At 37.8% G+C, this 22,561-nt stretch overlaps 1 protein-coding gene across 8 annotated transcripts in view; it reads left to right on the top strand.

Moving 5' to 3' along the window:
* TUT4 (terminal uridylyl transferase 4) overlaps positions 1 to 22,561 on the top strand; it is a 204,204-nt gene that overhangs the window by 99,551 nt on the left and 82,092 nt on the right. For all 8 annotated transcript variants that reach the window (XM_044238236.1, XM_044238238.1, XM_044238237.1 and 5 more), the window contains exons 2-3: positions 8,872 to 9,720; positions 17,572 to 17,735. In XM_044238236.1, coding sequence (XP_044094171.1) covers positions 8,964 to 9,720; positions 17,572 to 17,735 — 921 coding nt within the window. In that variant the 5' untranslated portion in view covers positions 8,872 to 8,963. The remainder of the gene's footprint in view (positions 1 to 8,871; positions 9,721 to 17,571; positions 17,736 to 22,561) is intronic.

Below are 22,561 nucleotides of genomic sequence, written 5' to 3'. Positions count from 1 at the left end.
ACATTGTTTTCATTTGTCTCAAGGTATTTTCTAATTTCCCTTGTGATTTCTTCTTTGGCCCATTTGTTGATTTGAGTGCATTGTTTAAGTTTTCCATATTTGTGAAATTTCCAGTTTTTGTATTGATTTGATATCTAATTTCATTCTCTTGTGGTAAGAAAAGATACTTTGTATGATTTTAGTCTTTTTAGACTAAATCTAAGACTAAACAGAATGGTCTTTTCTGGAGAATGTTCCATGTGCAGTAGAGAAGAATGTGTCCTGTTGATGCTGGGTAGAGGCTTCTGGGTATGTTAGGTCTAATTGGTTTAAGATTGTTGAAATCTTCTATTTTCTTACTGATTTTCTGTCTGGTTTCTCTATTATTGAAAGTAGGATATTTAAGTTCCCTATTATTATTTTTTTTAAAGTTTTTATTTATTTATTTGAGAAGGGGGAGAAGCAGAGGCAGAGGGCGAAATAGGCTCCCCACTGAGCAGAGAGCCTAATGTGGGGCTTGATCCCAGGACCCTGAAATCATGACCTGAGCCTAAGGCAGATGCTTAACTAACTAAGCCACCCAGGCATCCCTGGATTGAACTTCTTATCAATATATAATGTTCTCTTTAGTCTTAAAATGTATTTTGTCTAACAATTATATGACCACCCAGCTCTCTTTGTAGTACTATTTGCATGGAATACCTTTTTCCATCCTTGTACCTTGTTTTTTTTTTCCTTTTGCCAGGGACTGAGAAGGGCAAAGGGAGGGGAAGAGAATCTTAAGCAGGCTCCATGTCCAGTATGGAGCCTATGCCAGGCTCGATCTCATAACCCTGAAATTATGACCTGGGCCAAAATCAAAAGTCAAGGATTCAACTGCCTGAACTGCCTGGGGACCCTTGATTGATTTGCATGTTTCTGTTGGGAAATCATCTGTTAAATCTTACTGTGAATACTTTGTATACAAGAAGTTGCTTCTGTCTTGCTGATTTCAAAATTCTCTCTTTGGTTTTCAAAGTTGAATAATAAGTTGATAAAAATCTTGGTGTGGATTTCTTTAAGTTTATTCTGCTTGGAGTTCATTGAACTTTTTGGATGTGTATAATTGTATCTTTCATCTGATTAGGCAAGTTTTTGGCTATTATTTCTTCAAATATTTTTCTGTCTCCATTTTTCTCTTTTACTCTTCCCTATGTGTATGTTAGTGTCCTTGATAGAGAAGAAAACAAATAAGAAACTCAGGAAACTATGAGAAGCAGAAAAAAATTTTAAGGAAAACTATTAGTGTTCAGATATAAGAGATGATAGTCATGAGACAAGAACAAGAGTGCTGTAGGAAGTAATAATCAGAGAGTTAAAGTGTTTTTAGAAATGAAAATATGGTATACCTCCTGTGTTTCTCTCCTCCAAATGTAGAAGAGTTGGAAGATAAAGGTGAGGAAATCACTCAGGAAAGAAAATAAAGGTGGAAAATTGATAAAAGAGGTAAGATAACTGGAGAATCAATGTAGGAGGCATAAGGTCCAATGGATAGGAACTAAAGAAAAAGAGAAAATGAAAGGGAGGAAATGATAGAAGACATAATACAAGAAAAAATTTTCAGGAGTGGGGGGACTTGAGGTAGAGATTAAAAGAGCCAACTGAATACCAAGAAAAATGAAGAAATATCTGCTCCAGGGCTTATCACTTAGAAATTACAGAACACTGAGGGAAGCCTGGTGGTTCAGTTGGTTAAGTGTATGACTCTCGGTTTCAGCTCAGCTCATGATCTTAGGGTCGTGAGATCAAGCCCTGCATCTGGCTCTGTGGTCAGTGGGGAGTATGCTTGAGATTCTCTCCTCTCTCTGCTCTCCTCCGCTCACATGTGTGGTCTCTCTCAAATAAATAAATGGATCTTTAAAAAAGAAAAAGAAATTGCAGAATGCTAAAACAAAACAAAAAAAAAACCCCGCTGAGACAAAGAGAATATCCTAAAAATTCCCATAAGGAAGAAAGCAGTTCAGTAAAAAAGATGGAAAATAAGAACGGGATGATTTTCTCAGTACTAACACTACAAACTAGAAATCGTTGAAACAGTACTTGTTGCATTTTGAGTGTATGATTTCTAACCTAGAAGTTTAAACCTAATTAAAATAAGAAGAAAAAAAGATGTTTAAGACATACAAAGTCTTATAAAATTTACTTCCTGTTGGGACATAAGGGACCCAATAATTAGCACTGTTTCCCTTCCTGAATCCTGAACAAACTGGGGGAAAGACAAAACAAGCATATGGAGATCAGATTATTGTTATTGTTTTAAAGATTTTATATTTATTTGAGAGAGAGCATAAGCTGGAGAAGAGGGAGAGGGAGAAACAGACTCCCTGCTGATCAGGAAGCCTGATGCGGTGCTTGATCCCAGAACTCTGGGATCATGACCCTAGCTGAAGGTAGATGCTTAAACCATTGAGCCACCCAGGCACCCCCAGATTATTTAATTATGGATAAAATTCACCTTGGGGAATGGATTTTTTATTTTCAAGTTGTTTGCTAATACTCAGTGCCAGAATTAGACTTACTCAGACACAGGCACAACTTCAGGCTCCATGTGGGGCTTACACGTGTGAATGTTAGAGTATGAATGAGAAAGTGGACTTCTCTTCTCTGTGAACAGCTAGTGAAGAGGAATGAGAGAGAGATACTATGCTTTACCTAATCATTTTCACAAACTCACGGATGAAAGATGTTACTTCATGTCCTGCGGAAAAGAATGGATGGGGGAAGTGGAGAGAAGTCCAGAGTGTTATGATAATGAATGCCTGTCTATGTAGAATGAAATGCAGAAATTGGGCATAATTTTTTTTTCACTGCCTTTCATATTTCCTTTCTTATCTACTGGAGGGTGTGCTCCACCAAAAAAAGAGGGAGTAAACTGTGGAAGAAGAATATAGAAGTCAGCTTGAGGGTGGATGAGAATTGGTAGGATAATAGTGAAAGGAAGTTGCAGGCTGATAGCTGTGGTAAAAGACTAGTAGTAACCAGCAAGTGCTAGACAAGGGATGTTCAAGGAGAAAACGGCAGTAAAAATAAACATATAGGGGCGACTGGGTGGCTTAGTGGGTTAAAGCCTCTGCCTTCAGCTCAGGTCATGGTCCCGGGGTCCTGGGATCGAGCCCCATATCGGGCTCTCTGTTCTGCAGGGAGCCTGCTTCCTCCTCTCTCTCTGCCTGCCTCTCTGCCTACTTGTGGTCTCTCTCTGTCAAATAAATAAATAAAATCTTTAAGGGGCACCTGGGTGGCTCAGTGGGTTAAGCCTCTGCCTTCGGCTCAGGTCATGATCCTAGGGTCCTGGGATTGAGCTCTGCATCGGGCTCTCTGCTCAGCAGGGAGCCTGCTTCCCTTCCTTTCTCTCTGCCTGCCTCTCTGCCTACTTGTGATCTCTGTCTGACAAATGAATAAATAAAATCTTAAAAAAAAAATATATATATATATAGCTTCCGTGATGTGTGTTTGATTATATTGACAGGAGATATATGGTTCTGTCAATGAATTATTGATAGGTATGTAAAAAAAAATTAAGAAATGAGGCAATGGTTAATTCCAGATAAAACTGTAAAGTATACCAAAGAGAAATATGATTATAAGTATGTATATTAGTTAAGTCAAAATGGCTGGGCTACCATGACAAAGAAATCCATTAATACAGTGCCTTAAAAAATAGTTTTATTTTTTTCTCATATAACAAATTCTAGATGAGTGATCACCTGCTCCAGATGAGTAGTTCTGTGTTGTCATTCAGGGGCCCAAGTTCCACTGATGATGTTGTCCAGCCAAAAGTATGGCCAAGGGTTAGCAGCATTGGCTTTACTTGGGCTTATTAGATATGCAGAATGTCAGTCCTCCAAATTGGAATCAGAATCTGCATTTTGGAACTAACTGATTCTAGTTCTTACGGAAATTCGAGACTCCGTGGGTCTGGATTAGAACATAATTGTTGGCTATATGACTGAAGATGGATGATTTTGAGAATTTTACGCAGTGATAGGAGGAGAGCATGGAGGAGGTAACAACTTGATCTTAAGGACACACCTAACTGTAAGGAAGGTTGGAAAATACAGTCTAGCTATGTGCATGGGAAAAGGAGAAAATAAATTTTGAGGGGCATAAAGAAAGTTTTATAGTATAATATTTGGCTCAGCCATGAATAATACTGTTATATCTTATTAAAATCATCTTCAGGGGATGTGGGTGGGATAGGAACATATGTGTGTGTATAATTCTGTTTGTCTCTAGGGGGAATGTTTGAGACAGCTAAATTCTTTCATAGTAGGAAGTCTGTAGATACTATCTAAAGTGAAAACATACTAAGATCAGTATCAGTTTAAGCATGTAATTTAGAAGTACGGAGATAAACTTCAGAAGAAACTGCTAAAAGAGTTGAAAGCAGTTGCTTCTGAGGAGGAAGGTGGGTAGTTGGTGGACAAATACTGTTTTGCCTTACAGTACTGTTGACTTTTTGAACTCTGTATATGTATTTGTTTTATGAAAAGTAAATTGAAAAAAAAAAGTTCCTATAGTACAAATAGGAAATAAACACATAAAAAGTATTAAGTACTGGGTGCCTGGGTTGCTAAGTTGGTTAAGCATCTGACTGCTAATTTCAGCCCAGGTCATCATCTCAGGGTCATGAGATCAAGCCCCACATGGGGCTCCTCACTCAGCACTGGGTCTGCTTGTGCTTCTCCATCTGCACATTCTCTCTCTAAAATAAATAAACAAATAATTAAAACCTTGTAAAAAAACTATTAAGTATTGAATGCTATGAGAAGGGTAAGACTAAAGTTCATAGAAAGAGGCATATTTCTCTGAGCCCAGCTTAGGGGGTAGGAGCCTCCAGGATAGATTAGGAAAGGCTACCTGGAAGAGAGAGATATTTTTCTACTTACATTGTGAATAATATAAGCCATGACGCAATTAAATGTTTTGGATTTGTTTTTAAAGTGGACAATTAATTAATTAAATTAATTTAATTAAATAACAGTTAACATTATTTAAATGTTCATTAATCCATTTAATAGGTTCATTGAGTGCCTACTTTAAACTGGGCACTGTGGTAGGTAAACAATGGTAAAACAAAATCAGAAATGATTTCTCTCTTAAGGTAGATACTTAACTGAGCCACGCAGGTGCCCCTAATTTATTTTTTTTTTAAGATTTTAAGATTTTTTTTTTTAAGATTTAATTTATTTATTTGACAGAGAGAGATCACAAGTAGGCAGAGAGGCAGGCAGAGAGAGAGAGGAGAAAGCAGGCTCCTGCTGAGCAGAGAGCCCGATGCGGGGCTTGATCCCGGGACCCTGAGACCATGACCTGAGCCGAAGGGAGAGGCTTAACCCACTGAGCCACCCAGGCACCCTCCTAATTTTTTTTTTAGCAGGACAAACTTCTGATGGCTTTCTGTAATCATGCCTTAGAATAGTTTCCCTGTCTGTCTTGTGGAAGGGTTACTTGAGAAGTAACTATTGCTATGATTAGTTTTTCTGTTATTATGCAGCACTTATTTCTAAACTTTCTTACCTAGTGTATCCATACCTCTTTTAAGTCTCAGGCTCCAGAATTTGTAGCCCAGTCTGTTAACTGAGTGATGGATAATTAAAGAAGAGTGTCAGAAACTTCTTGTGAAACAATTCCAGAGGCCCCTGGGTGGCTCAGTCTGTTAAGCATCTGTCTGCCTTTGGCTCAGGTCATGATTTCAGGGTCTTGGGATGGAACCTTAAGTGGGACTCCCTGCTCAGTGGGGAACATACTTCTCCCTCTCCTTCTCCCTCTGACTCTACCCCCCCCCCCAACTTGTGCTTCTCCCTCTGACTCTACCCCACCCCCAACTTGTGCTTGCTTGCTTTCTCTCTCAAATAAATAAAATCTGGGGGGGTGGGGGGGGGGAAGAAAATTCCAGTTTCTGCTATACGCTTCACATTTTATCAGGAAAAGAAAGATGTGAAGCCATCTGTCTGGAGTGGATATTCTTTTAATTGCTTAGTGATTTTGAATGTCTACTAAGTACCTAGCATTGTGGTAGTAAGGCAGGTAGAAGAGGGAAGTGCTGTATATTTGCAGGAGGAACAAAAAACAGGGAACAGAGTGTTATACCTGACAGAAAGTTTGTAGCAATTAAGCAAACTTCTGATAGCTCTGTGATTTCATGTGATCACAAGTGTTCTGCTGCTAGTGCTTTGCTTAACTGCAACTTAAATGCACACAAAGACCCCCAGTTAGCCTGAAATCAGACTCGATCTGCACATAGTAGCTAATGTAGAGCATTGAATAATATTATGCAGAATTCCTAGAAATCCCCGCCTGTTCCCTAGAATCCCACATGAGTATTTCATGCCCAAATTATAACCACCCATAAAAATCAGAGCCTTGGGGCTCCTGGGTGGCTCAGTGGGTTAAAGCCTCTGCCTTCAGCTCGGGTCATGATCCCAGGGTCGTGGGATGGAGCCCCGCATCGGGCTCTCTGCTCAGCGGGGAGCCTGCTTCCCCCCTCTCTCTCTGCCTGCCTCTCTGTCTACTTGTGATTTCTGTCTGTCAAATAAATAAATAAATTCTTTAAAAAAAAAAAATCAGAGCCTCACATCTACCTAGTGCTATTTAGATCCTCTTTCTGAGTGTGCCCTCATTCCTCCTTCCTTGGAGTGTAAACTTGGACTTTGCAGTAAAGCTTCCTCTCATTCTGACTTGTCCTTGAATTCTTTCTCACTGCAAAGTCAAGAACCTGCCTCCAGCTTTTGGGTGAGGTCCAGGGCCTGAGAACTCCGTAAGTCTATAGTAGCCAGTAGGCATTATAAGGATTCAAGGAAGGAAGACATGATTCAAGGAAGGAAGTTAAGTCTGTAGTAGTCAGTAGGCATTGTAAGGATTCAAGGAAGGAAGACATGAACTAGAAGTAGGACATGGACTGATGTCTTAATGATATAAAAATGAAATGGAATATATGCACAGTACTGTTGTTTTGGGGATGCCTGGGTGGCACTCAGTTAAGCGATTACCTTTGTTGGCTCTGGTCCTGTTCCTGGGTCCTGGAATCAAGTCCTGCATTGGGCTACTTGCTCACTGGGGAGCCTGCTTCTCCCTCTGCCTGTTCTACCGGCTCTGCCTGCCAATCCCCCTGCTTGGGCCCGTTCTCTCTCTAACAAATAAATAAATAAAATCTTGAATAAAAAAACTGTTGTTTTCAGTATTCAAACAACTCTTTAAAGAAATTTGTTAAAAATTCTTTTGTGTTTTCTTGATAATAATTGCTTATATAAGGTTAGAATCTCATTTAGTCCTCATTTGCTGCATTCTAAAAATGTAACCAGGAACTAGAACATAGGTCCAGCATTTTTATTTGGCTCCACAAGTTTTGCTATGAGTACACTGGGAAGCAGTGAACCTTACTCAAAACCTTACCTCCTTAGAACTTTATTTCTAGAAATTACAACTTTTTTGGGAAAAATTTGTACTGTTCTTAGAAATAGCGATTTTGCTATATAAAATTACCACACTTTTTTTTTTTTAAGTGGCCTCCATGCCCAATGTGGGGCTTGAACTTATGACCCTGAGCTCAAGAGTCACATGCTCTCTACAGACTGAGCCAGCTAGGTGTCCCACCACACTTTTTTTGGTGGAATTAAAAAAAAGAAAAAAAAAAATTTTTTTTTTTTTTTTTTTTAAATCAGAGAGTATAAGCAGGGGCGTGGCAGGGGAGGGAGAAGCACACTCCTCTTGGGCAGAGAGCCTGAGGTGGAACGTGATACAGGACCCTGTGATCATGATCTGAGCCAAAGGCAGACGCTTAACCAGCTGAGCCACCCAGGTGTCCCATAGGATCCATTTTTATTTTTAAAATTAGGAATTTGCAGCAGTTTCTACAAGAGTTTAGATATAGGCATATATTTGGCAACTGTTTTGACAGTTATGTGAAACATCTTAGAATATTGAAAGCAGTATATAAATCAAATGAATTAAAATATCCAAAACCAGGAGCAAAAACATTCTAAGTGGTAAGCTTTTTAGCGCTAAGCTCTAAGTGGTAGAGCTTTTTACTAGAAAATAACATTAGTCGTAAAAAATATTAATGGTGAAATTATGGGATGGTTTTGGCTTAATTTTGTTTCTATTTTGGCTTAAATTTTAATTATAATTAAAAATTATAAAATAATTTAGAAATAAGAGCCTAATCAGTTTTTTTTTAATAAAGTCTTTTTTTTTTGCCCCCAAGGTTTTATTTATTTCACCGAGAGAGAGAGAGAGACAGCAAGAGAGGGAATACAAGCAGGGGGAGTGGGTGAGGGAGAAGCAGGCTTCCTGCCAAGCAGGGAGCCCAGTGTGGGGCTTAATCCCAGGACCCTGGGATCATGACCTGAGCTGAAGGCAGATGCTTAACGACTGAGCCACCCAGATGACCCCCCCCTTTTTTTTTTTTTTAAATAAAAGAGAGTATCAGTCTGACTGAATAATCCCTATACCCCATGTGAGACCCTGAGATCAAGAGTTGCATGCTGAGCCAACTAGGTGCCCTTAGATTGGAGTGTGTTTTCTTTGTTCCATTTTCTTTTATATTAATTGTGGTACATCAATTGCAAGTTTTATTTCCCTTTTAGTCGAAATTCTTACTAAGTAATGTAGAACAAATCTAAAATTCTGTTTTGATGTCATATTGACATAATTACATTAGAACCTACTTTATGACCATTTGGCTGTTATTTACTAATAATTGGGTTTTAACTCCTTTTATGGTTAATGGAGTTTTTTAAGTTTTTACAATTTCTCTAGTTTTGAGGACAAATTTGGAAGTTTTTGAAAGTCTCACCAATTTTTTAAAAATGCCTTTTGCATTTTAAATAACACATTTTTTTTTTAACCCTATAGTTTGTTTGCCTAATCTGGACTTGAAGCAATCCAGCTATTGGAAATCTGCCATTTTACAGTATCACAATTGGAAGGAAGCAGGTTTTCAAATAATGGAAGACTTTAAGACCTCTAAAAATGAAAATCATGAACCAAAGAAGAATGCTTGGGCTCTTTCTGAAGAAAGCAAAGCAGTTAAAGTTATATCTAATCAAACTTTGAAAGCTAGAAATGATAAATCCATAAAAGAAATTGGGACCAGCTCTCCAAATAAGAACACTAGTAAAAAAAATAAGCAAAATGATATTTGTATAGAAAAAACAGAAGTTAAATCATGTAAAGTAAATGCTGCCAACATAGCAAGCCCTAAAGATTTGGGATTAGTCCTTCGAGATCAAAGTCATTGCAAAACAAAAAAATCACCTAATTCACCGGTGAAAGTAGAAAAGGTACCTGTTTCACAAGCAAAAGCAGAAAAATCACCAAAGTCCCCTAATTCACCAGTGAAAACAGAAAAGACACCCAGCTCACAGGTGACAGCAACAGAAAAGGCACTTAGTTCACAGAGGAAAATGGAAAAAGTACCCAGTTCTCAGATGAAATTGGAAAAGGTCCCTGGTTCACCAGCAGAACCAGAGAAGGCATCCAGTTTACTGTTGAAGGAAACTATGCGACGTACAGAATTACCACAGATTGGAAAAAAAATTCCAAGCTCTTTTACTTCTTTGGACAAAGTGAATATTGATGTGGACGGAGGAAAATCTGCTTTGGAAAACTCACCAGGATCTCAGAAGCAACAAGCATGTACAGATAATACTGGTGATTCTGATGATAGTGCATCAGGAATTGAAGACATATCGGATGATTTGAGTAAGTACAAATTAGAGTATTCATGGGTCACATTTTTGGAGAATAATAATAAATAATAATAATAAATTTTCCTTTATTAATGTTCTTTAGATTATCCTTACTTTATTTTCAAAAAGCACTTTAATAATAGGGCTTTTTAAGCTAAAAAAGAAACTTTACATTTATTACAATAAGTAAAAAGCCTGTGTAAATAGAAATTAGTGGCTCCTGTAATCTGTATGTACATGTGTATATACACACATACACACTTTTTAAGTGGTCCTGGTAATATGTGGCTCATTCATTCAACGAACCTGAATGTATTGAGTTCCTTTTATATGCCAAGTATATGTTTGTAGTGGAAAAACAAAAAATACAGCACCAAATCTCAAGGATGCTTCTAGTGAGATGGGGGTGATACACATAAATAAAACAGTAATTTAGTTTAGTGCAAAAAACTTGAGAGAGTGCATAATTTAATTGAGGGATTTAGTCTTTGGTTTGAGAACATGCAGGACATAAATATGAGAATGAGAGTATGACTGAGATTAAATATGACTGGAACAGAATTGGGGGTGAAAGTAGCAAATGATCCAGCTGAAAAGACATACAGTAATTGGAGAACAAAGGACCTTTTAGGACATGATAGACAGTTTGGACTTTTTATGATGAATGTTTTGAGAAGCCATTGAAGACTTTTAAGCAAGGTAGTTCTATGATCACATATATTTATACATGTTTTTAATTGGACTGTAGTGCAGTAAATTCTTTGACAGGAAGCAGAGATTGGTAAGGACACTTGCAATTTACTTAAGACTTCTTGGTGTAAAATTTGTTTTTTTTTAGTATTTTGATCTTAGCTTTAATTGCTTATAAATGTTGCCTGTCTTTTGAGTACTTAAATCTTGGTTATGTTTAACTTTATGGATTTTTTGGGCAATCTTTTTTCTCATGTTTCTGTGGCTGGGTGAATAGAAGCTTTCCTTGATATATGAATAACAAAAAAAATATATTTCTAAGTCATTGTTTGTTACACTTTGAGAAACTCTGGCAAAGGGTTTAAAAATAGTTTATTTCTGATGATAATAATTGATAGTATATTAACAGACCACTTTTTTAGCTTTAATAGACATATCTTTATGTGTATAAGAAAAAATACCAACTTCATAATTTTAAAAATGCGATTTAGGAGAAGGCCAAAAAAAGTAAGTCAGTTTAAAGGTAGTATCAAAAAAATAACACTACTGATAGTGTTTAGGTGAGACAGATCTGAACTAGATAGTATGTGAATGATTGAAGTTGGGAAATAGTGGTGCATAAGATCAATTACAAGGGTTTGATTGCTGGAGTTAGTGAAAAATCTGATTCAAGGTTTATTATTATTTTTCCAAAGATTTAAATTATTTATTTATTGAGAGAGAACGAGTGCACAGGAGGAGAGGGAGAAGAAGACTCCCCTCTGATCAGGGAGCCTGTCATGGGGCTTAAGCCCAGGACCCCCCAGATTATGACCTGACCTTGAAGGCAAGATGCTTAATTGAGCCATGTAGGCACCTCCAAGCATTATTTTTTTAAAAAAGGGAAAGTAGGGGCGCCTGGGTGGCTCAGTGGGTTAAAGCCTCTGCTTTCAGCTCAGGTCATGATCCCAGCGTCCTGGGATTGAGCCCCGCATTGGGCTTTCTACTCAGCAGGGAGCCTGCTTCCTCCTCTCTCTCTGCCTACTTGTGATCTCTCTCTGTCATATAAATAAATAAAATCTTTTAAAAAAAAGGGAAAGTAAATGAAGTAACAGTGATATGATTGAGAATGTGGGCTATAGGGTAAAATTGTATAGGTTTTGAATCCCATCTTCCCCACTTAATAAATTTGTAATCTTGGATAAGCTGTTTATACTTTATTTTTTTAATGTATATAATATTTATGAATAGATATACTGATACACATAATAGATATAGATAATGGATGGATAGGGATAATGCATCTAGATACACATCAAATAAACTACTTATACTTTATTTATTTTTAAAGATTTTATTTATTTGACAGAGATAATAGGCAGAGAGGCAGGCAGAGAGAGAGAGGTGGAAGCAGGCTCCCTGCTGAGCAGAGAGCCCAATGAGGGGCTCAATCCCAGAACCCTGAGATTATGACCTGAGCCGAAAGCAGAGGCTTTAACCCACTGAGCCACCCAGGTGCCCATAACCACTTGTACTTTAAAACATGTTTCAGTTTTTTTTTTTTCCCCCTAAAGATTTTATTTACTTATTTGACACAGACACAGTGAGAGAGGGAACACAAGCAGGGGGAGTGGGAGAGGGAGAGGCAAGCTTCCTTCCCAGCAGGGAGCCCGAGTCAGGGGAGGTGGGGGAGTGGGGGGGCATGACCAGAGCCACTGAAGGCAGACACTTAATGACTGAGCAACCCAGGTGCTCCACCTCATTTTTTTTTTTTTTTTTTTTTTTTTTAAAGATTTACTTACTTACTATAAAGAAAGAGAGAGCACGCACAAGAGTAGGAGAAGGAGAGGGAGAGAAAAATCTCAAGCGGACTCTATGCTGATCACAGAGCCTGACTCAGGGTCTTTATCTCACAACTCTGAGGTCATGACTTGTGCCAAAACCAATAGTTGGGTGCTTAACTGACTGTACCACCCAGGCAGCCCATCAGTCCTCATTAAAAAAAAAAAGTTAAGATGCTGCTGCCTGTTTTATGAAGGTGAAGTGAAGTAGTCTAATGGAATGTTTCATGTAGTACTTGACATGGTAGGCATGCAGTGCAATGAATGAATATCCTTTATTATTATTATTTCTCTAATTAAATGCTGTTTTGTTATTTGTTAATTTGGAGAACAAGTTGAACTAGTTTAAAGAAGCTGGTAGACCAAGTAGAGGTCCTTTTGGAAGACTTGGTTTAACAAATTCAGAACAATGATTTGTAGTATAGCAGTCATTTTTTATTAAAGAATTCTCTTGAGTATGTGTAATATCTGCCTTGAAGTCATGTTCATACACAATTGTTTAGTATTTTTTTCCTCATATGAAAATTCCAAATTATATTTAAATTAATGATTTCTCAGTAGAGTGTCCCTTTATAAATTAAATAGAATAAACCTTTATATATAGATCATTGCCTATTTGGACTTAACTGACTTTATAGAAATTTGACTAATCTCAGGCCCACCTGAGGTTAGTGGCTTAATCTTCCTTCATTAGGCTCAACTTTAGCTTCCAGTTAACACTTCAGCTTTTCCTTTTGCCATTAATCCAGTAAATATTTTTATGGGTGTCTGCTATGTGCCAGGTACTAATTTAGTTGCTAGGAATTTAGCAATGAACAAAACAGACAACATTGCTTTTACAGAGTTAATATTCTAGTAGGAGGAGAGCAACTATATATATATATATATATATATATATATAAATAAAATAACAAAAATATGTCGTAAGTTAGATGGTAGTATATCTTATGAAAAAGTAGGAAAGATTGTAGGGAATGATGCTACTGTGTCTGATGGTTGTGGTTCAAATTTAAATTGTCACTGAGAAGGTAACAGAGAAATATTTGAAGGAAAGTGGTAAGAAAGGGAGCATGATGAATATTTGAGGGGTAAATGTTCTAGATCTGAGCTTCTCAAACTTTTTTTCCCCCCCAGATTCTAACACTTACATGAATTACCTGGGAATTGTATTAAGATGTAGATTCTTATGTTCCTTTTGTAGGAATTTTTGATTTTGAAAGTCTAGAGTGGGTCCTGAGATAATGGATTTCTCACATGCTCCTGAGTGAGATTGGTGTTGCTGGTTAGGATCATGCTTTTGAATACCATAACCCAGCTTACCTCTTTCTATTCACTTAATGTAACTTTTCATTTTATTTTCAATGTAACAGCCAGAATGATCCTGTTAAAATTATTCAGATCATATTACTACTCTTCAAAATGGTTCTGTAGTTTCCCATACATTAGAGTGACAGGATCCTGGGATCATGACTTGAGCCGAAGGAAGACACTTAACCCACACTTTACACAAGTGGGAGGGGCACAGGGAGAGAGAAGGAAAGAGAATTTCAAGAATCACACTGAGTGGGGAGCCCAACACAGGGCTCTATTTCACAATCTTGAGATTACAGCCTGAGCCCAAACCAAGAGTCAGTTTACCAACTGAGTGCACCACCCAGGCACCCCATTATTATTATTTTTTTAAGTATGTTCCATACCCATTGTGGGCCCCATTGTGGGGCTTGACTCAGATCCCGAGATCCAGACTGAGCTGAGATCAAGAGTCAGACATTCAAGCAACCGAGACACTCAAGTGCCCCTACCTTTTTATATAATAGTTTTATTGAGATGTAATCACATGCCATAATTTCTCATTTAAAAACATACAGTTTAGGGGCATCTGGGTAGCTTCGTTAAGCATCCAGCTCTTGATTTTGGCTCAGAAAAGAAAAGAAAAATACAGTTTAGTGGTTTTTAGGACTTATTCAGAAAGTTGTATAGATTTTATCACTAATTTCTGAAAATTTTCATTGCCTGCAAAAGAAACTGTACCCATTAAAAGTCACTACTCATGGTGCCCCTGTGTGGCCCAGTTGGTTGAGGCTCTGACTCTTGATTTTGGCTCAGGTTGTGATCTTAGGGTCTTGGGAACAGCCCTGCACTGACTCCATGGGTTCAGTTGGTTAAGCATCCAATTTGGATTGGACTCCATGCTGGGCGAGGAACCTGCTTAAGGTTCTCTCTCTCCCTCTCTCACTGCCCCTCTCCCCTAAAAAAGAAGTCACTTATCTGTTTTCTGTCTCTATAGATTTGCCTGTTTTATATAAAGGGAATCATATAATATGTGGCCTTTTTTGTTTGGCTTTTTTCACATAGCAAAATGTTTTTTTTTTTAATTTAAAAATTTTTTTTATTTGAGAGAGAGAGACTGAGTGCATGGAAGCAGGGGAAGGGGCAGCGGAAGGCAGTGGGGGAGAGAGAGAGTCCCATGCAGACTTGGTGCTGAGCTCAGAGGCCAAAGCAGGGCCCAGTCCCATAACCCTGAGTCATGACCTGAGCCAAAACTTGAGTCAGATGCCCAACCAACTGAGCCCTCCAGGCTCCCCTCCTTTATTTTAGAGAAGGTGAGGGAGAGTGAGAGAGGGGCAGAGGCAGAGGGAGAGAATCTTAAGTAGGCTCCATGCGTAGAATCCCATGGGGGGCTTGATCTTATGACCCTGAGATCGTGACCTGAGCCAAAATCAAGTTGGATGCTTAACTGACTGAGCCACACAGGTGCCCCAGCACAACATTTTCAAGATTCATCTATGTTTAGCATGTACTAGTACCTTATTCCTTTTTATTGCTAAATTCCATTGTATGGGTAAACCACATTGTATGTATCCTTTTACCAGTTGATAGATGTTTGAATTGTTTCCATCTTTTATTTATTATAAATAATGCTGTTATAAACATTTAAACGTTTTTGTGTGGATGTATGTTTTTACTTGACGTATGTGTAGGAGTGGAATACAGGAACTCTAGTATCTTAACCATTTTAAAGTATATAATTTGGGGCACTTAGATGGCTCAATTGATTAAACACCTGCCTTTAGCTCTGGTCGTGATCTCAGGGTCCTGAGATTGGGCCTGCCTCAGGCTCCCTGTTCAGCAGGGACTCTGCTTCTCCCTCTCCCTCTGCCCCACCCCCTGCTTATGCTGTCTCTCTCTCTCAAATAAATAAAATCTTTTAAAAAAAGTATATAATTCAGTGGTATTAAGTACATTTATAGTGTTGTACAACCATCATCTCTATCTAAGGCCAGAACTTTTTCATCATCCCAAAAGGAAACCCTGTTCCCATTTAAGATTCATTCCCTTGGGACCACCTGAGTGGTTCATTTGGTTAAGAGTCTGACTCTTGATCTCAGTTCAGGTCTTGGGGGGGAAAATTTCATTCCTATTCTCCCTCGCTCCATCCTCTGAAAACCACTACTATGCATTCTTTCTATATTTGTCTCTGGGTATCTTATAGAAACGGAATCATAGAATATGTGATCTTTTTGAGTCTGGCTGCCTTCATTAAACATCATGTTTTCAAGGTTTATTCATGTTACAGTATATATCCATCAGTACTTCTTTCCTTTTTAAGGCTGAAGCACTAGCTTCATCAGCTTCAGACTGAATTGTGTCTCCTTAAACTACCTATGCTGCAGCCTTAACTCCCAGTGTGATTGCATTTGGAGATAAGAGCTTTTAGGAGGTAATTAAGACTAAATGAGGTCCCAAGATGGGCGTCCTAATCCCATAGGATTGAAGCCTCATATGGAGAGGGAATGCAAAGAAAAAAAAAAAGAAGAGGGAAAGCTCTGTCTGTGAGAATTTCTTTTTTCTAGCTTCCTTTATTATAATAATACAATATATAATATTTATAACATACAAAGTATGTGTCTGTTAATGTTAAGGTTTATGGTCAACAGTAGGCTGTTAATAGTTAAAATTTTGGGCACTAAAAAGTTAAATGCAGAGTTTTGGGATCCCAAGCCCCAATATTATTCAGGTGTCACTTGTATAAAGAGTATCAGACTGTCTTCTAAAACAGTGTAAGCTTAAGCTAAATTTTGCAGGACAGGTAAATATTACTAGCTGAAGTAAGGATGGCCTTGATGGTGAAAGGAGCAGCATATGAAAACGCATTGAGACTTGAAGTAACAGTGATCCATTCTAACACATTTGGTATGAATAAAGTGAAAAGTGTTATGGCAGGTTATAAGGTTAGAGATACAGATAACTTAGTTCTCTTTCATAAGGTCTTTTTTAAAAAAAGTTTTTTTTTTTTTTTAAGATATTTATTTATTTGACAGAGACAGGGAGGGAGAGAGAGAGGACAGGCAGGGAGAGCAGCAGGCAGAGGGAGAGGAAGAAGCAGGCTCCCTGCAGAGTAGGGAACCCAATTCGGAACTCCATCCCAGGACCCTGGGATCATGACTTGAGCGGAAGGCAGACACTTAACCCACTGAGCCACCTGCTTGGTCCTTTTTAAGGTCTTGATTTAAAATCTTCCCTGATTCCCATATCTGAAGTTAGTTTCCTTCTGAGTTACATGCTTTTTTCCTTTATAGCATTTATTACAACTTGAAATTATTGTTCTGTTTACTGCCTTCATGAAGGCAAGGATGACATGTAATATGCTAGAGTTTAAACTTTATCCTGAACTCTTTGAAAGTCTTTTAAGTATTTTAAGCAAGATAATAATATGATTCAATTTGTATTTTTAAAAAATCACACTGATGGTGGAATCTACTATATGCCAGGTTTATAATGTTAGGTACTGGAAATGAAAAGTTGATAGTACACAGTCTATCCCTTGAAGAGATTACAATCTATTTAGGAGGCAGAGAAGCAAAGAAAAAATATTGATGTGATAGGGATATCCATGAGTTCAGTGAAAGCAGAGAGGCACTAGCTTTGTGTGGGTTTGTGGTGCAGAGGATATATGTTCTTTTAGCAGCCTGTGTATAGTGATGAAGTCATTAAAATGACTTTAGTGACTAATCTTTGGGACTTAAACTAGCTTTTTATCACATTTCAGAGTTCAGAGATTATATAAGATGGTTATGTTTTGTTAGCCTTGTGTAGTGAGTCTGTCATATTTGTCTTTTGCTAGGTCAGAAGAACAAGATAGGCATTTGACTCATGAAATAGATTTTTCTTTGTGAATTCTGATACCATATATATCTCTTCTTTGTATCTACATAAGTATACCAACTTATACAACTAAGGAAGGTATAAGGAAAGAATATTTTTCCCATATGTGTATAAATTGATTGTTTCCCATTGAAATTTTAAAAAAATTTTCAGTTCTGCTGATGGTAACTGATTGCTTCCTTTTCTAGGTAAAATGAAGAATGATGACTCTAATAAAGAAAACTCTTCAGAGATGGACTATTTAGAAAATGCTACTGTGATAGATGAATCTGCATTGACACCTGAGCAGAGGCTAGGCTTGAAACAAGCAGAAGAACGCTTAGAAAGAGATCACATCTTTCGACTTGAAAAAGTATACTATGTCATTTTAGTTATTTGGAGGATGATGGATGTTTTATAACTTTTCTTTGCCAAGCACAGCTCTTTTTATTTATCTTCTTTTATTGCTCAGGCAGAGATAGCATTCATTTTTCCTAACTTCCCTCTTTCCTTTCTTCTTTCCATCTTTCTTTTCTTCTCTCCCTTTGTTCAGCAAATCCTTGTATCTGTGAGTCTGAATTCATTCATTCTTTCTAGAGGTCAACAAACTATGGCCTATCTTCTTGTTTTTTTCCTTTTGTTTGTGTGCTTTGTGTTTTTAAAATTGTGTAAAGTAAACCTAGTCCCTTGTTTTTGTAAGCCAAATTGTATTGGTATATAGCCATGCTGTTTGTTTACCCATTTGTGGCTGCTTTCATGCTACCATGGCAGAGTTGAATTGAGTAGTTAGTTACTCCAGAGAACATTATAGCTTTTAGAGCATAAAATATTTACTATTACCAAAGCATAAAATATTTACTAAAATATTACTTTGTCCCTTTACAGAAGTTTGCTGACCTCTGATTTATTCACTCAGCAGTAGATACTGAGTGCTTCTTATGTTCTCAGTACTATGCTGGGCACTGGGATATATTGATGAAAATGGCAGTTGGTGAATTAGAAGTGAACAGTCCATTTGGAATGACAGAAATAAATGAGCAAATATTATATAGTATGCTTTCTCCTTTTCTCCATCTCCCATATTTACTGAATATCTCTTATGTATTAGGAATTGTTCTAGCCACTGGTATCTTTTTCCTGTATACTAATTAAATTCTTAACCTAGAAATACACATTCCTAGCCTTAATAAAAAACATTTGCTAGGTATTGAAGGAAAGAATCATAAATCAGCCTATTCACAAATAGATACTTGGGATATTTGTGAGCATGTATATAAGGTAATATAGGTCATGATTCTTGATAAATAAGAAAGGAAAGAAAGAAATGGTATAATTTTGTAGAGTTTAGAAAAATGAGGTCATATCTAAATTGAGGAGGCAATCCTGGGTTATTAATAGATCTTATAACAGAGTGGTCACCCTAAGAAAATAGAAATGAATATCAAGGGGTAGAGGCCCATAATGTAAGGAGAATTTAGGTTGTGTAGTTAGTCTCCCAAGGTGCTAGTTAGAAGGAAGTCTTTTTTGCAATTTGCTCTTTTACATAGTTCTCTCTTTCCTCACTTTCTCTTCCCAATGTCTTGGAGTTAGTAGTTATTCTGGGTGTGTGTTTTGTTAAGGTAAATATTTAGTGCTTTTCATGTGCCCTGATCTGGTGATAAAAAATTGAATTGGGGCTTGTGTGGAACATTAATTAATTAATTAAAAGATGTTATTTATTTAATTGACAGAGACAGTGGGAGAGGGAACATAAGCAGGGGGAGTGAGAGAGGGAGAAGCAGGCTTCCCGCCAAGCAAGGACCCCAGTGCAGGGCCTCATCCCAGAACCTGGGGATCATGACATGAGCTGAAGGCAGACGCTTAACAACTGAGCCACCCAGGTGCCTCGTGTGGCATTTTTAAAAACATGTTACTGGTTTTCTGGTTTACTAATTAGAGAAAAACATGTAAGAGATAATAGTAATAATAGTAGTATTGTTTGAAATCTTAGACAAAAGAGTGGCCAACTTGAATGGGGGTATGGAAGCATCAATTTGGAGAATGCTTTATAAGCAGGTGACATTGGAACTGAGTCTGAAGGAGTATCTGTAGGAGTTGACTAGGTGAATTGGGGAAGTCTGGTGCATTAGAATTATATGGCATGTAAAAAAGAAATGTGAAAAATGTGTTTTAAGAAAAGTAGTAGGGGGCGCCTGGGTGGCTCAGTGGGTTAAGCCTCTGCCTTCGGCTCAGGTCATGATCCCAGGGTCCTGGGATCGAGCCCCACATCGGGCTCTCTGCTCAACGGGGAGCCTGCTTCCTCCTCTCTCTCTGTCTGCCTCTCTGCCTGCTTGTGATCTCTGTCTGTCAAATAAATAAATAAAATATTTTAAAAAAAAGAAAAATAGTAGGACTGGATGGGATAGGATATAAAGTAGGAAAGATCAGTTCTTGGGAGAAGAAAGAAATTAAGGTAGAATAGATGTTTGATGGTGGTAGGAAAGAATGCAGGGGGTAAAAGAAAAGCTTAGAAGCATAGAACAAAAACATTTGCTGTTTGAGTTTATTTGAATTTAAGCAGCAGTGATACAAAATGAGTGTGCCAGTACTAGCATAGATGTCTATAATCTCTTTTCTTCCTGGCACTTCTTTGTTTCTCATGTCCTCCAAAACCTCTTACTTTCAATTTAGTGTACTCCTTTAATTAATATTTTTCTTTATCAACTTTAGACATTCATTAAGAATATTCTTAACTACTTGCTTTTGATTTTATCAGTTCTTGGGTTCACAGTGTACCCATACATTATCTGATTGATGAGTAAAGATGTAGATTTTTAAACTGTACCAAAGAAGGAAAGAATCTAAGCTATTAGGTCAGAAGGGTAAATTTCCCTATAGTTAGTGTTAAATGTGGTCTAGGAATTACTTAAGAATTTCCATGCCCAGCAATCTTTATTCTAGCTCTTCTGCAGAAACTTTTTTTTTCTTTTTTTAAGATTTTATTTGTTTATTTGACAGACAGAGATCACAAGTCGGCAGAGAGGAAGGCAATTAAGAGGAGGAAGCAGGCTCCATGCTGAGCAGAGGGCCTGATTTGGGGCTTGATCCCAGGACCCTGGAATCATGACTTGAGTCAAAGGCAGAGGCTTTAACCCACCGAGCCACCCAGGCGCCCCTCTTTTGCAGAAACTCTAAAGAAGATATATTAATGTCTGTGTTTAATAGTAAAATAAAATATAACTATATAATGAAGGAATTTTAAAACATTTTTCGTGTGTCTCTTCTATGAAACTAGAAGCTTCATGATGTCATGAAAACATTTTTGTTCCATTTGCTACTGTGCTTAATATAGTTCCTTGCACATGGTAGTTGGTTATTAATTACAGATAGTTTCCTTAGTATATAGGTAAGTATAAGTGTATAGGTTTTGGAGTGACTTAGTCTACCTTTGCCACTTACTGCTTGGGTAACATTAGATAAGTCATTTAGCCTCTTTAAACCTCAGTTTCTTCCTCATTAAAATCGAGTTAATAAAAATAACACCTAGCTCATTGTTTGAGGATTAGGTATGATAAATACAAGTAAAAGTTCTTTGTATAGTGTCTGGTGTGTATTAAGCGGTAAAGATCAGCTACTTGTAGAATTGAATTATTTTACCACTAGAGCAATTTTTATTATTTCATTTTAAGGTTATAGAAGCAGTTTTCAGTGTTCGAGATTTTTTTTTTTTTGAAGATTTATTTATTTATTTATTTATTTGATGGAGAGAGATCACAAGTAGGCAGAGAGGCAGGCAGAGAGAGAGAGAGGGAAGCAGGCTCCCCGCTGAGCAGAGAGCCCGATGTGGGACCGATCCCAAGACCCTGAGATCATGACCTGAGCCGAAGGCAGCGGCTTAACCCACTGAGCCACCCAGGTGCCCCTGTTCGAGAGTTTTTTAAAGATTTTATTTATTTGACAGAGACAGAGACAGCAATAGAGGGGAACACAAGCAGGGAAAGTGGGAGCGGGAGAAGCAGGCTTCCTCTGTGTGGAGTAGAGAGTCCGATGTGGGGCTTGAACCCAGACCCTGGGATCATGACTTGAGCTAAAGGCAGATGCTTAACGATGGAGTCACCCAGGTGCCCCAGTGTTCGAGATTTAATCCAAGGTCAACAGAGATGTCATCACAAGCCTTTTGACTCCCCATTTATGTTAAAACAAACTTTTCTTATAAAAAAGAATCCAGATGAGTCCTTGTCTGCTAATATTTTACAGTTGAAAAACGTTTATGATGAGTTTTTCTTGACTCCCTTAGTGACCTCATCAGTATTCATAGCTTTAAGTGTTCTGTATTTATGTTTTCAACTCCTCAGTCCTGACCCTTGCCACTTTCACTACTCTTCTTGAACCAAGCCAGTATCATCTCTTGTCTAGATCATTGCAGTATGCTTGTAATGACAATACGTACTTCCTGCTTCTGTTCTTAAAGGAATTAGGAAGGCAAGGATCCTTTTAAAATAGAGATGAAAACTTAATTCTCAGCTCAAAAGCCTTCAGTGTCTTTGCCTCACACTTGGAATAAAAACCAGAGTCCTTTCAAGGGGTCCTGTGATCTGGCCCTCCTTACCACTCAGTGCCAGTCACATATTAGGCTTTTTGCAGGGTCTCAGACACATTAGCATATTCCTTTCTGAAGGCCTTAGCTTAACATTTCCTTCTACTTGGAATATCTCTTCCCAAATACTCACATAGTTTAATCCTTCACTTCCTTTCAATTATTTTATCAGTAAGGTCTTTATTTATTTATTTTTTTGTAAAGGTTTTATTTTTATTTATTTGACAGACAGATCACAGGTAGGCAGAGAGAGAAGAGGAAGCAGGCTCCCTGCTGAGCAGAGAGCCCAGTGTGGGGCTCTATCCCAGGACTCTGGGATCACAACCTGAAGGCAGCCGCTTAATCAAGTGAGCCACCCAGGCATTCCAGTGATGATCCTTTTTAAAAAAGTAGTTAACACCCCTGCACCATATTCCTACTTATCTGTGGATTTCTTTACTACATGTCTCTGTATATTAGAACTAAATTGTAAGGACAGTTTTGTTTATGCTATATATCCCTCCTTCCTAGACAAATGTTTGACATTTGTTATGAGCTCAGAAAATATTTAGGGAATTAAGTATTAGTTGTGGTTAGAAACTAAGAGGTAGGAGTCTCTGCAAGGGCTTAATTAATTCCCCAAT

This window comes from Neovison vison, chromosome 2 (assembly GCF_020171115.1).
Source record: "Neovison vison isolate M4711 chromosome 2, ASM_NN_V1, whole genome shotgun sequence".
In the NCBI taxonomy this organism is placed as follows: domain Eukaryota; kingdom Metazoa; phylum Chordata; class Mammalia; order Carnivora; family Mustelidae; genus Neogale; species Neogale vison.
The sequence above is the reverse complement of the archived record's forward strand: the minus strand, read 5'-3'. Positions and strand labels throughout refer to the sequence as shown.